At 39.0% G+C, this 18,502-nt stretch overlaps 1 protein-coding gene across 6 annotated transcripts in view; it reads right to left on the reverse strand.

The window, feature by feature from the left end:
- LOC101442448 (TRPM8 channel-associated factor 1) overlaps window positions 1-18,502 on the reverse strand; it is a 49,603-nt gene that overhangs the window by 14,675 nt on the left and 16,426 nt on the right. For 2 of the 6 annotated variants that reach the window (XM_004474146.4, XM_071215326.1), the window contains exon 2: window positions 7,715-8,348. In XM_004474146.4, coding sequence (XP_004474203.2) covers window positions 7,715-8,348 — 634 coding nt within the window. Of the gene's footprint in view, window positions 1-7,714; window positions 8,349-15,033; window positions 15,332-17,272; window positions 17,474-18,502 lie in introns of those variants that run through there. The other 4 variants (XM_004474147.4, XM_004474148.4, XM_058297510.2 and 1 more) reach the window with 4 other exon arrangements.

Genomic DNA, 18,502 nt, shown 5'->3' on the forward strand with positions numbered 1-18,502 from the left:
TTATAATAAGGGGTCTGATTATAAATGTCATGCAATTAATTTTCTGCAAATGAAATCTATTATTTTAAATTAATATTTGGCATCAAGGTATATACATTGGCCTGTTGTGACAAGATGAGAGGATCTGAGTCTTTAAAGCTGAAACCATATACTGAATCACTAGAGCTTCATCTAGACAATGACACTATTTGAGATACTGCTTGGGAATGAGCCAGGCGGCATTCTCAGAGACATCTGTCTGTTATTTCAAACTGATATATGGGCAAGCCTAATAATTGTTTGATAAATTGAAAAAATCTGAATTGGAGTTTTACATCCTTTTCTCAGCCTCCACTAAAATGAAAAAAAAAACAGTATGTAAATAAGAATAAGTCAACAGTTGCACTTGAATTTTGAGAAGGGTGCAATGAGTAAACCAGGACAGAACTATAAATCACTTGGAATCAGACTGACCAGAAAGGTAAGAGAACACGAGAATCTGTAACTGCATATATGTGTAACAGAAGATCAAGGAAACAAAAGGAACAGAAATCATCATCTGTGCTTAGAAAATACACTTTAGTAATCAATAATGATCAACAGAATTTCAATGCAATTTAAATAAACAAAAATCACCAAACATTTGATGAAAACTAACAACATGAAAGAAAAGCATAAAACTAAACGAAGAGAAAAATGAACTATCAAACAAATAGTGTGATAAATGGAGAATAAAATTCTAAATAAGTATAGTATATCATTGGAGAGGTTTGCAAAGATACCTCTCTCTCTCAAAAAGGGACAGACTGCTAAAAAAACCAACTTACTAATGAGAATGAAAAATACGCCAAACAGATTACTTCAATTTTAACAAAGGGGCAGAAAATAAGTCTTGACCTGCTGAATATTGTGAATGTGTATACTGGAAAATTAAGTGATTCTTCCAGAGCACAGTGCTATTACTGGTCAGAAAGATGAATATTTTTTTTTTTTTTTTTTTAATTGACTTTGTAATAATATTACATTAAAAAGAAAGATGAATATTATCAGAAAAAATTAAAGAGATATGAAGAACAGCTCGAAAGACTTAACATCTAGCAAGTAAGTGTTCCAAAAGGAAAGAGGAGAGAGAAATATAAAGAAACAAACACAAAATGAGATGAAAATTTCCCTGGTCTGAAAATCATATTTGAGTTTTCAGAATGAAATGATTATCTTTATGCCCATCCTTATTCCAACACCACCTGTTTTGATTACTTTTACTTTACAGTAAGTCTTGAAATCAGGTATTATGAGTCCTCCATCTTTGTTCTTCTTTGTCAAAATTGTTTTGGCTGTGTTAGTTCCTTTTCATTTTACATGTTAATTATAAAATCAATTTACCAATTTCTCCATGCCAAAAAAAAAAGCCCACTGGGAATTTCGTTGGATCTATAGCTCGTTTGGAGAAAAACTGACATCTTAAGAGTACTGAGTTTTAAGATTCGTGATCATGATGTATTTTTCCATTTCTTTAGTTGTTATTTAATTTCTCATAGCAGTGTTTTATAGTTTTCAACATACATGTTTTGTGTCTTATTTTGTTAAGTTTATCCCTTAGTATTTCATGATTCTGGTACTATGTTAAATATCATATTTTTTTATTTCAATCTTTAATTTTTGGTTGCTAGTATATTGAAATATAATTGATTTCTGTATATTGACCTTTAATACTGCAACCCTGTTAAACTCAATCATTCTGGTAACTTTTCTGTAGCTTAAAAAGCGCAGAATACAAAAGTTAGGTAAGTATATTCTCCCTTACTAGGCCTGGCAATGCTCCTAACATAAAATCTGTAATCAGCAGTCTATTTATAGATCCTTGTTTCAAATAAGCATATTCATATGTGGTTAAACTTTTTTGTTTTCCAATCTACTTAGGAAACCACATTTATGTTCATTTTCCAGAGACATTCAATTTTCAAAACACTCAGATCTCCTTAATAATCAAAAGACTCTGGTTAATATACCTTCACCATCTTTCAAACTGAAGAGAATGGATATATATCTATATATATAATCAGTTTTTAAGGTTTTCCAATGAAGGTTCAGAGGGGAGTTTTCAAGCCAAGGTATTGTGAACATTTGGACATGTTAGAGCATGAGCATTTATCCAACATTCTTTTCTATGCATGCCTGATAATGGTGGAGTAAACAAGGATTACTACAGACTGAAAACCACAGTATCAAGGGAAAACAACTTGGGACTTTCTACTCCATTACCTCCTTTTAGAGGGAAAAGGAGAGTTGAAAGGACACGCTAAGGTCAACCTGTGAAGTTACTGGCAGTAGATCCCAGGTTTCCAGTTCTACTGAACTCTGGTATTAGAGCCTTCTTCCAACAACAATTATTTGGTTTTGGGGATTTCTTCTAGGGCAAGTTATTTGAGCAACATTCTGTATTCCTAATATTCGGGTCTTTGGAATCATATTTCTAGAAATAAGTCTGGGATATAGAATATACCCAATAAACACTGGCTAAATGAATGAATGAATAAACATAGTTATCACTCTTTAATTAAAAGTCTGAGATTTGGGTTAAAATGAGATAAGGCATCTTCTTATCCAAAAGAAAAATTTTTATTAGAAAAGAATATAAAGTAGACAAACTATTCTAGTTGATTCTCCTGAAGCCTCCCTAGAGTTGGTAATCTATGATATACATTATTTGCATCAAAATCTTATTTATTTATTTATTTATTTTTGGTAAAACCATTTCAGTCTCTAGTATCTGTTTTGTTAAATGTACGAAGAAGATAAGTTATGGCAACAGAACATGTTGTTTCCTCAGTTTTGTTGGGGAAGTGGGAAAAATATCAGTTAAAATGTCAAAATCTTATTGGAACAACATGTATGACATGGGTAAAGCAACATAATGATGGCATGCATGCCAGGTAATTTTCAATAATTGGGAATGATATTCATGACATCATAAATTTATATACCATAGGGTGGAGGCTGGATGTCAAAACAATTAAATATTTTAGGTATTTTAATCATACTCTTAATTAATTTAATCCTCACAACCACCCTGAAATCACTTTAGAGATGATACTTAGAGGGGTTAGCTATAGCCCAAGTGTATACAGCAAGTATCAGAGAAAGCTTGGGAACTTACTAAAGTCTGGCCTACTCTAACCCTATATGATTTTCATCATACCTGAAATCTCTTACTGGAATCCTGAGTCCTGTATTAAGGCCATAAGTAGTTTATGACAAGTGATCCATGTTGTTTGTACACAAGAAATATTTACTAGAAAGAAGGTAGTACTAGTCCTGCTTATAAAGAAAGTACAATAGCCCTTTCCTTCAAACCTGAATGTAGTAGAAACCACTGAGGATAAAACTGATGGAAGAGTAGAAATTGCTCAGGGAATACACTAGTGATGGGTTAGTCATAGAGATGATAAGGATAGTGTTCTAAATACACATCATGATGGCTTCAAGACAGGAAGCTACGGCAGTGAGCGTGATCTGTTGGTATTCTCGCTACAGATCATCTGATAATTTACTTTAGGTTTTATTTTTCAATCATAAAAGGAATATCTTCTAATAAAAATTTGATTCAACTTGATCACACTTTTTTAGAAGGTTGCAAGGATCCCAAGATTTAATTTTATTATTTTTTATTGTTTTTTGGTAGTGGGGCTGGGGATTGAACATGGGACTAAGTTGTGGGAAGCTGGCGCTTAATCACTGAGCCACATTAGCTTCCACAGGATCATATTCAGAATTTAATTTTGACCAGTAAGAAATGTATAAGTAATAAGGTTAAAAATACCTTTATTCACACTTACAAGTTCACAGGAAGGTTTAAAAATAAAAAATAAGACACTTTGGCAGGATAACAAAATCCATGGGAGCTTTCAACTTGAACTTCATTCAGCCTGTGATGAAAATCATTTTTCTTTTTGAATTCTAATAGAAGTCCCTTGATGTCTCAAAATACTTGAAGATATTTTATACAGACTTACTATCATAAGAGTGAAAAATATCCAAATGTTCACCAGTAGGCAAATGATTAAATAAAAATGGTAAACACAGTGCATTCATATGTAGTGAATCAAATATAATTTTGAAGATTATAGAGAATAACTTAAAATATTTATGAGCAGAATTCAAAATATGTATATAAGATGACAACATTGTAAAATTATGAGTGAATGTGGAAAAGAATATGCCAAGATGAAGAGAGTTGCATTGTGGTGTTATGATTTAATCCTTTCTTTAAAGAAAATGAAAAACTAAGAGGACTAGCAAAAGGGAAAATTATTTTAATGAAGTATTCAGTGAAAAATTATAATTCAAAAGTATTGGCAATGCTATGGGTATATATGTCATAGATATTAGAAAGGAAAGAAAAAAAGTGACATTTGAAGAGTTAGAATTTGTATCATATTTTCTGTACATGTATTAAAAAGTGTGTGGTGAACAAATAGGGAAGATCTCTTAATGTGATTTCTGGATTATACTTTCCTTATCTTTTAATGCTGCTGCACAAGGAGAAAAGTAATGAAATATATACCTAAGTAATAAAATTTGGTGGACATTTTGGAAAAGTTTAAAAATAAACTTTCATCTATCCCTATCCTAGTATCCAGAGACTGACACATTACTGATATTCTGGGATTCTTTCCTTATGTAATACCTTCTAAACAGAGCTCCATTATTTGAGCAAAATTGGGAAGAACATGCTGAAGAATAGTTTAGTCTCCTGTTTTGTTTCATTTAATAATGCACAAAACAGATTTTCTTCATGTCCTTAAACATTTTTTGGAAACATAACATTTTTAATTGATTGGATAATAATCCATAGCTTGAGGTTCCATAATTTATTTAACTGTTCTACCCCACACTATTATAAATAATGCTGAGGTGCATATCCTTATACATAAATCCAAGTGTATCTCTGATTATTTCTTTATTTTTTAAAGTCATATTTATTGATATTGGATTTACTAGCCACAATAAAATTAATCTGATTTAAGAGTATAATTTTATGAATTTTGAAAATGTACACAGTTGGATAATCACCACCAAAATCAAGACATAGAATACTTCTATCACTCCAAACACTTCCCTCACGCCTCTTTGCATTCAATCCTTCCCAACTACCGCCTGTCCCTAATAATAACTAATCTAATTTCTGTCCCCAAAGTTTTGCCTTTTCCAGCATGTCATATTAAGAAAATCACACAAGTATGTAGCCTTTTGAACCTCACTTCCTTCACCTGAAATAATGCTTTTGAGATTAATCCATGTTGTTGCATGTATCAATAGTTAATTCCACTTTATTGCAGAGAAGTATTCCATTGTCAGGCAGTATGGGATCAAAGAATCTAAACACTGTTTACAATCTTGATATAATGTACCAAATTACTTTAAAGAAAGGTGATACATCTACAGTCCCAGTAGAGTTATATACCCTCTACCTCACTGAGCAAAAAGTAGAAGAAGCTGCTTTTGATATACTTTAAAGAAATACCAGGGAGAATAGAGGGCAATTGGGTAATATTCATCAAAGCTACATTCACTTTTTCACCCAAAAGTCTCACCTCTAGGAATTTATTTTACATATATCCCCATACATACAAAAGGGGATATGTACAGCACTTTTTATAATAGGAAAATTTTGAAAACAATTCATGCCCCTGGTTAAATAAATGATGGTATGTTCACAAAATGAAAAACTATTAGGCGGTAAAAAAGGAGGTTGGGAGTACTCCTTTATTGCTGTGGAAACAAGAGAATTATTATTGTTATATAAAAAGGTAAGGCGCAGAATAGTGGATGGAGTACACAACCTTTCATATAAGACAATGGAAATTAGAATATATATACATATATTTGTAATTGTTTATATTTGGATGAATTAACATTGGAAGGAAGCACATAAAATATAAGATGGACATATTCTTGGGTGAGAAAGAGATAGCTTAATGTCTATCTTTTTATGTTGTACTGTGCTTTTTGAACCCTGTAGATTACATCATCTAATGGAAGGAACACAGTGCGGGAGAGAGGGAGGGAAGTAGGCAGGGAAAGAAGGAAGGAAGGAAGGAGGACAAGAAGGCAGAAAGTAGAGAGGGAAAGGAGGCAAGGGAGACAGATTAAATACTAGGTACCTAAGAAGGCTAATTTTAAGACAACTGAGGTGTGGAGGAAAGAGTTTCTATGTTTTCCTCTTTGTCCTTCTAATCACAACCTATGCAAATGATAAGTATTTCTTATATATATATACACACATACCCTCTTGTACCTTTTACTTTCTTCTCCTTACTTTCAACTCAGCCAATTAGCTCAGGAAAATCACTATTGCCATCTTCAATCCATCCGCAAGTCAAAAAATGACTCACCTAACATATGAGCGCTGCTATGATATGCCTGTATAAGCAAAGAAAGAGTCAAGAGTTGCAATGCAATCTTACCTGATAAACCAATAACCAACACTAAAAACCCACAACCTCCACAGAAGATTCTATATACTTCCCTTATTAAATTTCATTTTTCGCAACCATTTGCCTTTAGTTGATAGTTAATTTCACACACACACACACACACATATACACAAACAAAAATCAGATCCAGTGATGATGGGAGACAATTTAGGGATAGCCAAAAAAAAAAAAGACATGGTTTTGCTAGAGAAAAACATAGCTTAAGGCAACTTAATGAGATTAGACTAACGAGAAACTGAAAGTACCTGAGCCGTACTTGCCTGTCCCTTAGGATGAAAATCATTGATAAGTTTATTTGAATTAATCATTATGCCTCTGAATGGAGAATGAAGCTCCAGGTTGTTCCAGGACTTCCATGCCAAGGAGAGACCCAACATACGTTTATACTAACCCGATGTGTCTTCCTTCCCTAACCTTACCTTACTTTGTACCCTATGGTAAAAAATACCAAGGCTCTTTGTTCCAAGGATGCTGAGAATTTTATCGTACAATATAGTGAATGATTACTGCCCATTTTTTACTCCTCAGTTAACCATCGAATCATCCATACACCAAATATTTACTGAGCACTTACTTACTAACCTTCTAACTGTTCAGCACTATGTGAATTGCTAGAGTACCATGTGAGCAAAATAGACTGGTTAATGTTCTCAAAGAACTTTCAGTGTAGCCTTTCCCTGTACCCATCACCTACCTCCTTCATTCTTGTTCATCTGGTCTTTTGCCCCCAGAGGCAATTCCTCTCCTAAGTCCTAACTTTAGCACATTTCACTTGTACCATCTTTTCTGATATCTCAAATTTAGAATCCTCTATTTCCACCATACACTCAACTGGCCAGACATCTCAAAACCTTTCCCACAGCTGTCTAGACTTTGGTTTAAAGGGCCCCTCATGTCAGTTTACCTTTCCTCACAATTCTGTTGAAAGCAGCTTTCTTCAATGAACCTTCCTGGATTAGCCATACCAACTACTGGGGTCAGCAATACATTTTATGACATGAGACACTGGAGGATATAATGGTGAAAAAGAGGCTTTCTCCTTAAAGAGATATGTGTTCTGGTCTGAGGAAGGAGTGGCAAGGAAGACATGGCCCCTCATGTGTCTCCTATGTCAGGGCATTTTTAAAATCTGTTGATGAATCAATGTCTGCGTACCAATTTCTCCTCCATTAGCCTGGGAAGATGCTGAAGAGAAGGACCATGTTTGCTTTTTAACCTGGGACCAACTTGTCACTCACCTGACCAAGACTGGGATCTTGGGCATCTTCTTCGAGACTTTAAAGAAACTCGTGTCCCCTTTGTTGTCAGTGAAGTACACGCCAGCCACACTGGTCACTAGGTTCCCAGGAAATGTGAACAGAACTCTTTCATCATCGCCCTGGTTGGCCCAATCCCAGGCTTGGCCTCCAATGAGCAAGCCGCCTCCATGTTTAATAAACGTGACCAGCTTTTCAGTCATGGTTTCATTGTAGGCATCAATACAGTAAACCCCTAGGGAGTCTTTCACTTCTGCTTCAATCTTTGCCTCCACTCCAGAGCCCTCAAGGATTTTGACCAAAGGTGCAAGGGATGGGTGTACACCAATGTGAGCCCCAGGGGAGGAAGAGAGCCAGCCCACTGCGTTGAGGAGAAAGGGAGTCAGCTGGGCTTCCACCAAGTATTCCTCATGGGACACTACCACCAGGCGTCCTCGGCCATAGGTGGAGGCAGCGATGAGAACCTGGCCCATGTCATTCACCATTACTGGAAACGAGGCCTCTCCAATAAGAAGCAGTTCACAAGGAATGGCATCTTCGGGGACATCCCAGCTTGTCACCCCATTCATGAGGGCCTCAAAAGCAGCAGAGGGAGTTGCCATGGTTCTCTCAGAATCTGCAGATGGAAAGCAAAAACTCAGTGAAAAATGGATAAACAAAACAGCTCACTCCTCCACCAGCTGAGGCAAGTTCTTCCCATTAGGTAGATGAAACTGATTCTATGTAACGACTCAGACACTCACCAGGGTTTCAGGGCCTGCAATCCAGGAGTCCTCTTAAACATGTGGTCAAACTAAGAGAACTCAAATTTCCATCACAGCAGGGAGGAAACATACAGTGCAGTATGCTGTCCCTTTTTCCCCAGCCCACTCCACTCCCACAGTGATCTTATTAAGCCCACCTTGGGGAAGCCAGAACTTTAGTCTGAAAAGTCTGAGCTTTCCAGAAGGTCCTTTAGTCACACTCACACGAACTAGGTAAGAGGAAAGGGGAAATCCACGATGGATTAAATCTAAGTCCCAGACAATCAGAAGCGGAAGATAACAAGTTAAGAAATTGCTTGCAACTGGGACACAGCAGAGCAAAGGTGTATATGTCTGTGGATGTGGAGACACAAATATCCTCTGCTTCTTGGAGAGCTCCCCAGTCAAGGACACTCACGAACTGACCTCGCCTATACGCACTTGATGGAAATGCTTCCATAATCAGGACATCTAGGGCTTCCCTTCACCGCTGATCACTTAGCAGCTATGAATGTTGTTGTTCTTCCAGGCCCCGAGGCTCTCATCAGCTCTTATAGCTAAGGCCCTCATTAGCTTCAACCTCTTGAACCACTTACTTTTCGTCTTTCTCTTAGCTCCTCTGAAAATGAAGATATTCCTTAAGTTTTGTCTTTGGCCCTTACATCTTCTCTTCTTTTTCCCCTGTGAGAGAATATGCTCACTTGCAAGGTAACATGGCAAAGTGATTATAAGCTCAGGCTCTGGAGTTAGGCTGTCTGGGTTTGAATCTCAACTGTGCTGCATTCTAACTGAACTCAGACAACACATCTCAGATATGGTTTCCTCGTTAATCCAATAGGGACAACAGTATCTACTACATAGGCTTGTCCTGAGGATTAAAGGAAATAAAATGGGTTTAGGGTCTTTTCATCAGTATTCAATTATTTATATATATGTATATTCATATACATAAAACATATATATATATGTGCTGTTATTATCTGGTTAAGAGTAAACCATTTCATTTAAGTATGTGCATGATAAAGAATTCTTGAAAAATGAAAAAAATTTAACCTAATGTTAGGTTTTACAAACACTGGATTAAACATTTATTGAATCTGATTTTATAGGTTTCATAATTTGGAGCCAATATTAATAGTAATAATATTACATATTATTATTACCTTTTGTGCTCAAGTATTTCTGTAGGTCCTTGAAAAAGTTCTCGACATAAGCACTGTGCCTTCAGCAGGTCATGGATAAAAAGGCCCCAGTCCTGCTGTAACTAACTCACTCAAGACCTCTTAAAAAAGAGTACACTGGCCATTTCTAGCTGATCTGAAAAACTAAAGAAGCCTTAAATTCATTATTTTCCCTCCAAAAGAGATCCTCTTGGGTAAATTATATAAGCTTGATGTCCCTAGTTATTAAAGATGGTAATACTTAGCTCAGAGAATGGTTGAGAAGATACAACTGGTGAACACTTGGTTAAAACCAGGAGGAACACTTCCCTGCTCCTCTTGGTTTCCACAAATAACAAAGGCAACAAATCACGTGGAACTACAGTTGTCTCCCCTCTCCCTCCTGTTCCTATATCCAGCTAGTCACAAGTCCTGCCAACATCATCTTTCATGGTTTCTAATCACACTGCCATTAACCTAGTTCAGGTCCTTAGTAATTCATGCCTCGACTAAAGTGATCCAGTTTCTAAGTTACCAGTATCTGTTTTTGCCTTTATTTTAAAACCACTGACTACATTATTTCCTTGAAGATAAATTCCTAGAACTGTGCCTTTGCACACAAGGGAAAATCCAACTGCTACACACACACACCCCACCACCACCCCAGGGCTGGCTGCCCCTTAAGTTTTCCAGTCTTATCTCTTGCTACTTGCCTCCCTGAAGCTTCCAGTCCAGCTGGCATCCCTGAGCATGCCCTACTTTCATTTTAGAATCTCCTTCCCTTTCCAACTCCCATATCTTTCTATAGAAATTCAATCCTTCTAGAAGACTGCACAGAAGAAGAAATTTAAATGGTCAATTAACCTATGGAAATATACTTAATTTCACCAGGAGCCAAGCAAATTAAAATATAATCTATGTTGACCATAAGATTGGCCAACGGAAAAAAGGAAAGAAAGGGGAGAGAAAAAGAAAGAAAGGGAGGGAGGGAGGGAGAAGGAAGGACAGAGAATGCCATAATGCCCAATGTCAGAAAGATCACAATCTTCTAGAACAGGGGTTCTTAACCTTTTTTGTTCCACAGACCCTTTTGCTAATCAGATGAAAACCATGGACCCCTTCTCAGAATGTAGGAGCAGATGGTTTTATGACATTCAACTAGCACAGGGTCTAACGACTACTGTAATTTTAAGGTATGGACGAGCATAAGTGATTTTCTGAGATATGCAACAACTGTAATGTGATATGAAATGAATACTACTGTAATTTATTGCATACATTCATAAGTGCTAGATTTCAGTTAGAGGTCAGAGAAAATAAAAATAAGTTGATTTTTTTCAATTCAAGTTCATGGACCCCTGGTTAAGAACCCTTGTTCTAGAAAGACTGAAAATCTCTGTGAATGTTCTGGAAAGCAGTCTGATAATGACAATTCAGTTTCAAAGGTGTGCTTATCCACAGACTCCGCAATCCTTCTTCTAATAATTTTTTTCTTACATAAATAACACCAGAATAAAGATATATATGCAAGAATGCTTACTGCCACCTTGGAGATAGAGAAATGAAAACCTAGAAATGGAGATCAATAGGTAAATAGCAAGGGATATTTCCTAGAACAATATTTGACTCATGGATGCACAATCTCTAATGCAAACTGATGCCTTTCCAGCTTCCAAATACCCCATTGTATCCAACATGAGATGTTGGGGCACAGCCTGTGCCACCCCCCAACCCTACCCCCAAGGAACTGCCCAGCAGATCCCTTCTCTCAGGGCCTTTGTCCCTGCCAGTGCTCATATTCCAAACACATTCAGAGCAGGGAACTTAATTTTTGTCTACCCTGAGTTAGTTCAAGGGAGAAGAAATGTCTATGAAGAAGTGACAAAAGAAGGGCAGATAGCCTGCAGCTTTGAAAAGTAGGAGAGAAGGCAGAAGAGAGGGGTTTTCCTGCAGAGTCTCCTCAATTTAATTATCCTGGACCTAGGTGATAGCTTGAGGTGAGTGAAGTTTGATTGGGACACCCGTGCGCCCCTTCTTTCTGCCAGGTTTCTCTTTTTCTGTACCATGAGTGAGATGGCAGTCTTAGTTTCAGTCTGATATCCACACTGTGAGAGTGACCAGACAATTTTTGAGAAGGGACAATGCATGAATAAAGCACAATAATCTCTATTATAGATTTCCATGTAGCTCTTGTAAAGGATGAACTAAATCTATTTTACATTTCCATAGAATATCCTAGATATATATAGATAGGTGAAAATTTCAAGTTGCTGTAATGTACAGGACATGCACCCATTTTTGTATGGGCAGAGGTAATGATGGTAGTAGTAGCAGTAGTATTAATCCAGTGTTTACTAGATGCCAGACAGAATTACAAATGCTTTACATAAATTATTTAGTCTGGACAACAAACCCATAAGGTATGTTGTTTTAGTTTCCTAGCTGCTAAAACAAATACCATACAATGGGTTGGCATAACAACAGGAATTTACTGGCTCAAGGCTTTGGAGGCTAGAAAGCTTGCATTCTCCCAGCGTCTGTTATCTTTTGGCTAGCTAGCATCTTTGGGGCTCCTTGGCCTTTCTGTCATGTGGCAACGTGCATAGTGGCATATTCTCCTTTCTCTTCTGGGTTCCACTGACTTCCAGCTTCTTGCTGCTCCCATGGCTTCTCTGTGGCCTTCTCTCTAAGGTCTCCAGTAAAAGGATTAAGACCCATCATGATTCAATTGGCCCACATCTTAAATGAAGTACCCTCATTAAAAAGTCCTATTTACAAAAGTTCATGCCCACAGGAATGGATTAGGATTAAGAACCTATTTCTCTGGGGTACGTAATTCCAAGCCACCACATATGTACTATCACTATTCTCATTTTCAGATGAGCAAAAGAAACCTGATACCCAGAGAACTCGTTACTTGCTCAAAGTCACATGGGTAGTTCTAGAGCAAACCCATACATGTAAGTGCCAGAGTCTACATTCTTAAATACTAAGTTTTTATAAAGAGCGAGCTCATATAGAGGCCACATGTAAACATGTTAACATTGACTACATTAGAAAAGGAAGAGGTGAATAGTAATTTTGTCTTTATACAAGCCCACATCCTTGGAATTATTGTGTATATTACTATTACAAAATTACAATTAAAAACAAAAATGAGGCAATATAAATTGTCAATCAGGCCAACACAGATTAGTTATTTGATTTATAAATGGTTAGATTGATCAACTGATCCTATCCCACTGACTCTAAAAGTCTCCATCACATCTATCAGGTTGTGCACTGCCCACAACTAAATATGATTTCCTTCTCTGTGGGGCTTCCTTGAACTTGGCAGTTGGTTCTGCTCCGACTTTAACCCTCTATCAATGTTTCTAACACTTGACTTTTGCACCAAGCTCCCTCTTTATGCTGGCCAGAGCACTGTCCTGAATTCCTGTTTGCTCTTCTAGCTTGGTGAATTTATATGGACAATCTGGAGAATTCCTCATGTTTCTTTTAATTTTTTCCCCTAAAGGCCTGGAAGTTACCATCCTTGAGCTTGGTTCCTGCTTTCTCTCCCCCAGGTCTACTCTGATTCCCTTTAGCTTGCTGGAACCAAAAGCAGAAGGTAACCCCAGGATCCAGCCTGTAACTCAGGAAGAGTTTTAAAAAGCTTCTACCCCTACCACAAAGCAGCCAATGGTATTCAAACTGGGCTTTCCCTTAGGAGATGTGTTTAGAAGAGAAGGTAGGGAGGGGCCTATCTGAAATATTGCACCAAACCTTGTATTATAGTTTGATTTCAAGTACTCAAATGAGAGTAAGTGTTTGAAGTCAGGGAATATGTTTTATTCTTTGGATTGCCCAGGGGAATGAATGAGTAGTCTACAAATATCATGGGTAGATGGCTGAATGTTGGATGTGGGTGTAAAGGCAAATCTAGACTTATTCCTCTGGCAAATAAATACCTTGACCTTGAAAACAGATTAATTTCACAAATGTCCAATTCTACTGGTCTTCTCTTCATGTTATTTTCTTCCATAAGTCCACTGCTTCTTTTTCCTTATGTATCCAGCATTATTTTCAATTTCCATCACCTTTTACTAAGCCAGAATTTGGGCTTGTTTTACCTCCTCTTTCTCATTCTGTTCTAGACATTCCTGGCTCAATTTTATTTACTTTACAATTAAGACTTGTTTAATTCATCCATTTCAAAGATATCTAGGGCAAGTGGAAGGATACAGAAGGTAAAAGTATAAAACAATAAAACAATTAAGCTAACTCCCACATATCTTCCCCCCAGCTTAAAAAATGACCATAAAAACCCAGGACTGATAACAGTAAGAGCAATTCCAATTTTTGCTTTTACTATTCCCCTACTCCCTTTTTAATCCTCCAGTTCCCCTGGGGCTCTCTGTCCTCTCACTCATATTTGCTCACTTTTTTTACTGAGTAACTCTCAGGAGAATAGCATAATGGAGGAGAATTCACTCAGGAATGAGAAGACCCGAGTTTTTTAGAACAAAGTCCATGGGCTGCCTTATACTAGCAGTTGATCTGCCTGCCTTAAAGGGTGTTATGTCAAATGGGCAATGTGTGTGAAAGGATGTTCTGAGCTCAGAGGGGGGCTGTCAGCGCCAACGGTGGAGTTCTGGCTTGGGACACCTCCTTTCCTCTCAGGTCCGCACCCAGGCCAGATTTTCTTCCCCAGGCCCAAAGCCAGCTCCACAAAGAGCATGTCCATGACGTCAGAGGAGGAGTTGCCTGGGGACTGGGGTTAGAATCTGAGTAACAGGGGGAGGAGGGGAATCAAGCCTATAAGCTCTGCAGGGAATTAATTCTCCAGGACCGCAGACACGAGGGTGTGTATATGGGTGGGTACACAGCCTCTTGCCCCTTTCTTCTCTGCCTCCTCCCGGTCTCTAGGGGACAGAGCAAGTAGGCGAGTGATTTCAGGCCCAGATGCCATGTTTGCAAAGACCAAAGGGCAGAGGACATTAAGTGATGCTCAGTCACCAGCTACCTGTGCGACCTGAGCAAGCCCTGCCTCCTCCCTGGGGTACGGTATTCTCATCCGATAAAGCCGCAGATAAGATGATGTTTCTCTAGGTTAGCCCTGTAACTCGACACACAAAGCAAGCAGACATAAACATCAGATGTGTGTCAGAACCCGGAGAAGAGAAGCAATGCCGCAGGAGCGACGCAGAGCCCGAGAGCAAAGAGAAGACACCAACACACAGACGAGGGACTCCTTCCCAAGATATTGGCACACCCAGACTCTCCACCCGGAACACCTCGCCCACCCACTCCCTCAGATACGCCCAGCGCTCCCCCCGCCCCTCTTCCTTTGACATCGTCCTCCCCAAATGCCCAGGCCGAAATCCGGGGCCGGAGACATTCGGAGAAGAGCGCTCACCCGGTTGCCCTGCAGTTTCCCCGGGAAGCGGCTCGGAGCGGGCAGGGCCCAGGCGCAGAGAGACCCACGGTTCGGAGGAGGAGGTCCTGCAGAGCAGTGACCGGGCGATGGAGCTGGGAACCGGGGAGGCGGGGCTTCCTGAGCAGCCTCCTCCTCCCGACTTCCTTCCGAGCGGGATTGGGCGCCCGAGGGGGCGGCGCTTGGTCGGGGACAGCGCTTCTTTGTGTCGCGGGCCAGGCAGGCTCGGCACTGCGGCGGGACGCCCGGCTGCCCCCACCCTGGCAGTGGGGACGGCTGTTTTATTAACGATATACACTCAGACTACTCCTTAGTAAGGAAATGGTTGAACAAAGTATAAGACATAAATGTTCTTTAAAATTAAATTATCCTATGTCAACATTCTAATAAAAGACAATGTTCTATGGCATGCCATTCAATAATTAAAAAGAGCTTAAATCTATTTAGCGGAGGGATGGACCTTGATATACTGCCAAGGGAAAAAAAAAACAAATTGTAATAATGGTTGAATATGTTTTCGTTTTTGTAAGAAAAAGAAAACTTTATATACTTGTATTAAGATGGGAAGAAGGGAAGGATATATCTCTACCTGTTAATATTGTTTAGCCTGAGAATAGGGGAGGGACAACTATTTTTTTATATACCTCTGCATTGCTTACATTGTTATGTGTGTTACTTTTTTAAGTTAAAAAATAAGTGTATTGTATTACATTTCAAACAAATGACAGGTATCTAAAACCTCTTCTTCTGTGTACAGTTCAAATTTTATTTCTTTCCCCAAAGCACTGATCATGAGTTGAAAGTAACCCTCCCTTCCGTGAATTACAAATGTGGTGACTTCACTTCTGTTACCGGTGTTAGTTCTAGCATGAGAAATGCAGGGATAGTACAGTAGTTAGGGGCCCAGGCTCTGGGGCCAAATGGCCTGCTTTCAAGTCTCAGTACTAAAATTCTGCCAGTTATGTGATTTTGGTCAAATTACTTAAATCCTTTGTGCCTCAATTTTATTACCTGAAAAATGGGGATGATAAAAGTGGTACCTACATTACAGACTTATTTATTGTAAGGCTTACATTGGGTGAGTTAATACTTGCAAAATTCTTACATCAATGCTGGCATACAGTAATCCTGGATGAGTGCTTGTTACATAAAATAAATATTCACACTGTCTAAAGAGTTAATATTTCATGTTCCCAGCAAATTCATGCCTTTTAATTTTGACTGTGTTGGCCCAAATCCAAGTTATATATACTTTGCTCATCTTCCTTCAACCCCTTTACCCCAAATTGAATCAAAGGAACAATAATCAAGTAGGGGAATGAGCTCAGCTGGAGGGTTTATGCAGAAGAAATGCCCAGGGAGAGAAGTCAAGAGAATCTGAATTCAGAGTCATGCTCAATCATGAGCCACGTGAGTGACAATTAATACATCCTTTATCTTCTTCAGAGCTCATGGTTCTCAGCTAAAGGAGAGCTGATGACGCGCTCAGTAAGTTCCCTCTCTTGCCTTAAATGCCAAGGCTAATAGCACCGCGTGTAATACAATAATAAAAGTTAAAACCCTATAATAGAGTTCCATGAAAAATTTTTTAAATTAAAAAAGGAATATAATGCTTGCATATATTAAGTGATAAATAATACCAAGATAAAATATACATAGGAAGGATCCAATCTAACTTATCTTTGAAGAAGGGGAGAAGAGACTCAGTGAAGGAAGAGGTTTTTAAGTCAGGTTTTGTTTCTTAGAATGGTGGAGAGAAAGAAGAGATCTAGGCCCAAGGTGACAGAAGGTCAGTACCTGATAATTCCTTTAAAGTATTTTCTGTTTGTATGTGCAGCTTTGAAAAATTTCATAATTAAGTTTTTTTAAAGGCACTTAAAAAAAGACTTTTGATGGTCAGTATCCTGAAGAAAGGGCACACGAAAGAAATGAGCCAGAAGGGCAGAGAAAAGCAGAACCAGAAATAGAGATGGAGAAACCCCGGGGAACCTTCTTCGAAAGACACCCGCCTCCTTGGGCCCAGGCAGTCTCCAGGCCAAAGACCCGACCACCTTCGCAGTTCCACAGGCGCCTCTTCCCCGCGCACCCCTCGGCTCTGGCTCGGTCTCTCCCTTTCCCATCCCGGCAGGCAGCAGAGCACCAGCGTTGGGAGCCGCCCCACGCTGGGTCTCTGCGGCCGGGCCTGCTTCTTTTCCAGAAACCCCCTTAGGACTAGACTCACCGGTTGGCCCAGCAATTTCCACACCAGAGTACTTCGGAGGGGGAAGGGATTCTTCTGCAGAGGTAGTACAAGGAGATGGGACAGTCTGGAGATTTGAAAACTGGTAGTGGAGATGGCGATGGGAGGTGGGTGATGGGGGGAACGCGATTCCGAAGAGGGGCGAGGAGGAGGCTGTTCCCGAGCGCTGATTGGCGGCCGAGGGGGACGGGCTTGGCCGGCCCGCCCCGCTTCCCAGGACCGCTGCGCCAGGCTTCGTGTCCGTTTCCGCCCCTAGCGGCTTTAAGTCGGGAATAGAGACCCTGACGCCTGTTGCCGGGAGTGGCGAAGAGCAGTTTGTTGAAAAATAAATACGTGAGACTATATATGAACAAGCGGGCGGCTGATAAATAATGCTGTAGTTTTATATAAAATAATGCACAACTGTTTTCAAAGACGAGTTAAATCTATATGGATTTCATTGGGAGTTAGACCCTAAGCCTACATAGGTTTTTTTTTTTTTAAATAATCATTTAACTTTGTTAGTGAAATGGAGAGTTGGACTGCAATGCTGTTACAAAAAAAATCTTTTAAAACGTTTTTGTATGTTTATATAAAAACATTGCATGGAAGATATATATTCAACTAGTAGAATAACTTTACTTCAGACAGGAGGGTGGATTTTGTATTTTTTTCTTTTTAAACCTCATTGATGTTTAACCATTTAACCTCATTAATGTTTCAATGGTAGTATTTTTATTTTCATCTGAAATATAAATAAAATTTCCTTACTCAGAGAGCTGGTAGTTCCCTCTCTATAAATATAATTTCTCCCTGTGTGGGGGTTTCTTGAGTTTTGCTGTGGGTCCAGTCAGTATTTTAGTCACATGATAGGGGCATCCGACAAATGACTTTTGTGACAGGACCTGGTTTTACGCCTACCAGGCTCTGCTCTTAATTCCTGTTTGCTTATAACTGAACTGTACAACCTGGAGGTGGGGTGGGGATGGGGACTCTCTTTATGCCTGGCCCCAAAAGTCTGGAAGAGATTTAGGTGGCCTCTGTATATTCTCCTTGCTGCTTCACCCCTGGTGCTTCCTTGGCCCCATTAGCCAGTTGCTTAAGGAGATGGTGCCCCCAGATCAAACTGTCCTCAGGGAGACACCATTACAAAGCTTTCTCCTCCACCACCAGTCTCATATTATCCAGGCAGGGCTTTCCATAGCATGGCAGTGGTAAAGAGGATAAAGTACT

This window comes from Dasypus novemcinctus, chromosome 5 (assembly GCF_030445035.2).
Source record: "Dasypus novemcinctus isolate mDasNov1 chromosome 5, mDasNov1.1.hap2, whole genome shotgun sequence".
NCBI classification, from domain to species: domain Eukaryota; kingdom Metazoa; phylum Chordata; class Mammalia; order Cingulata; family Dasypodidae; genus Dasypus; species Dasypus novemcinctus.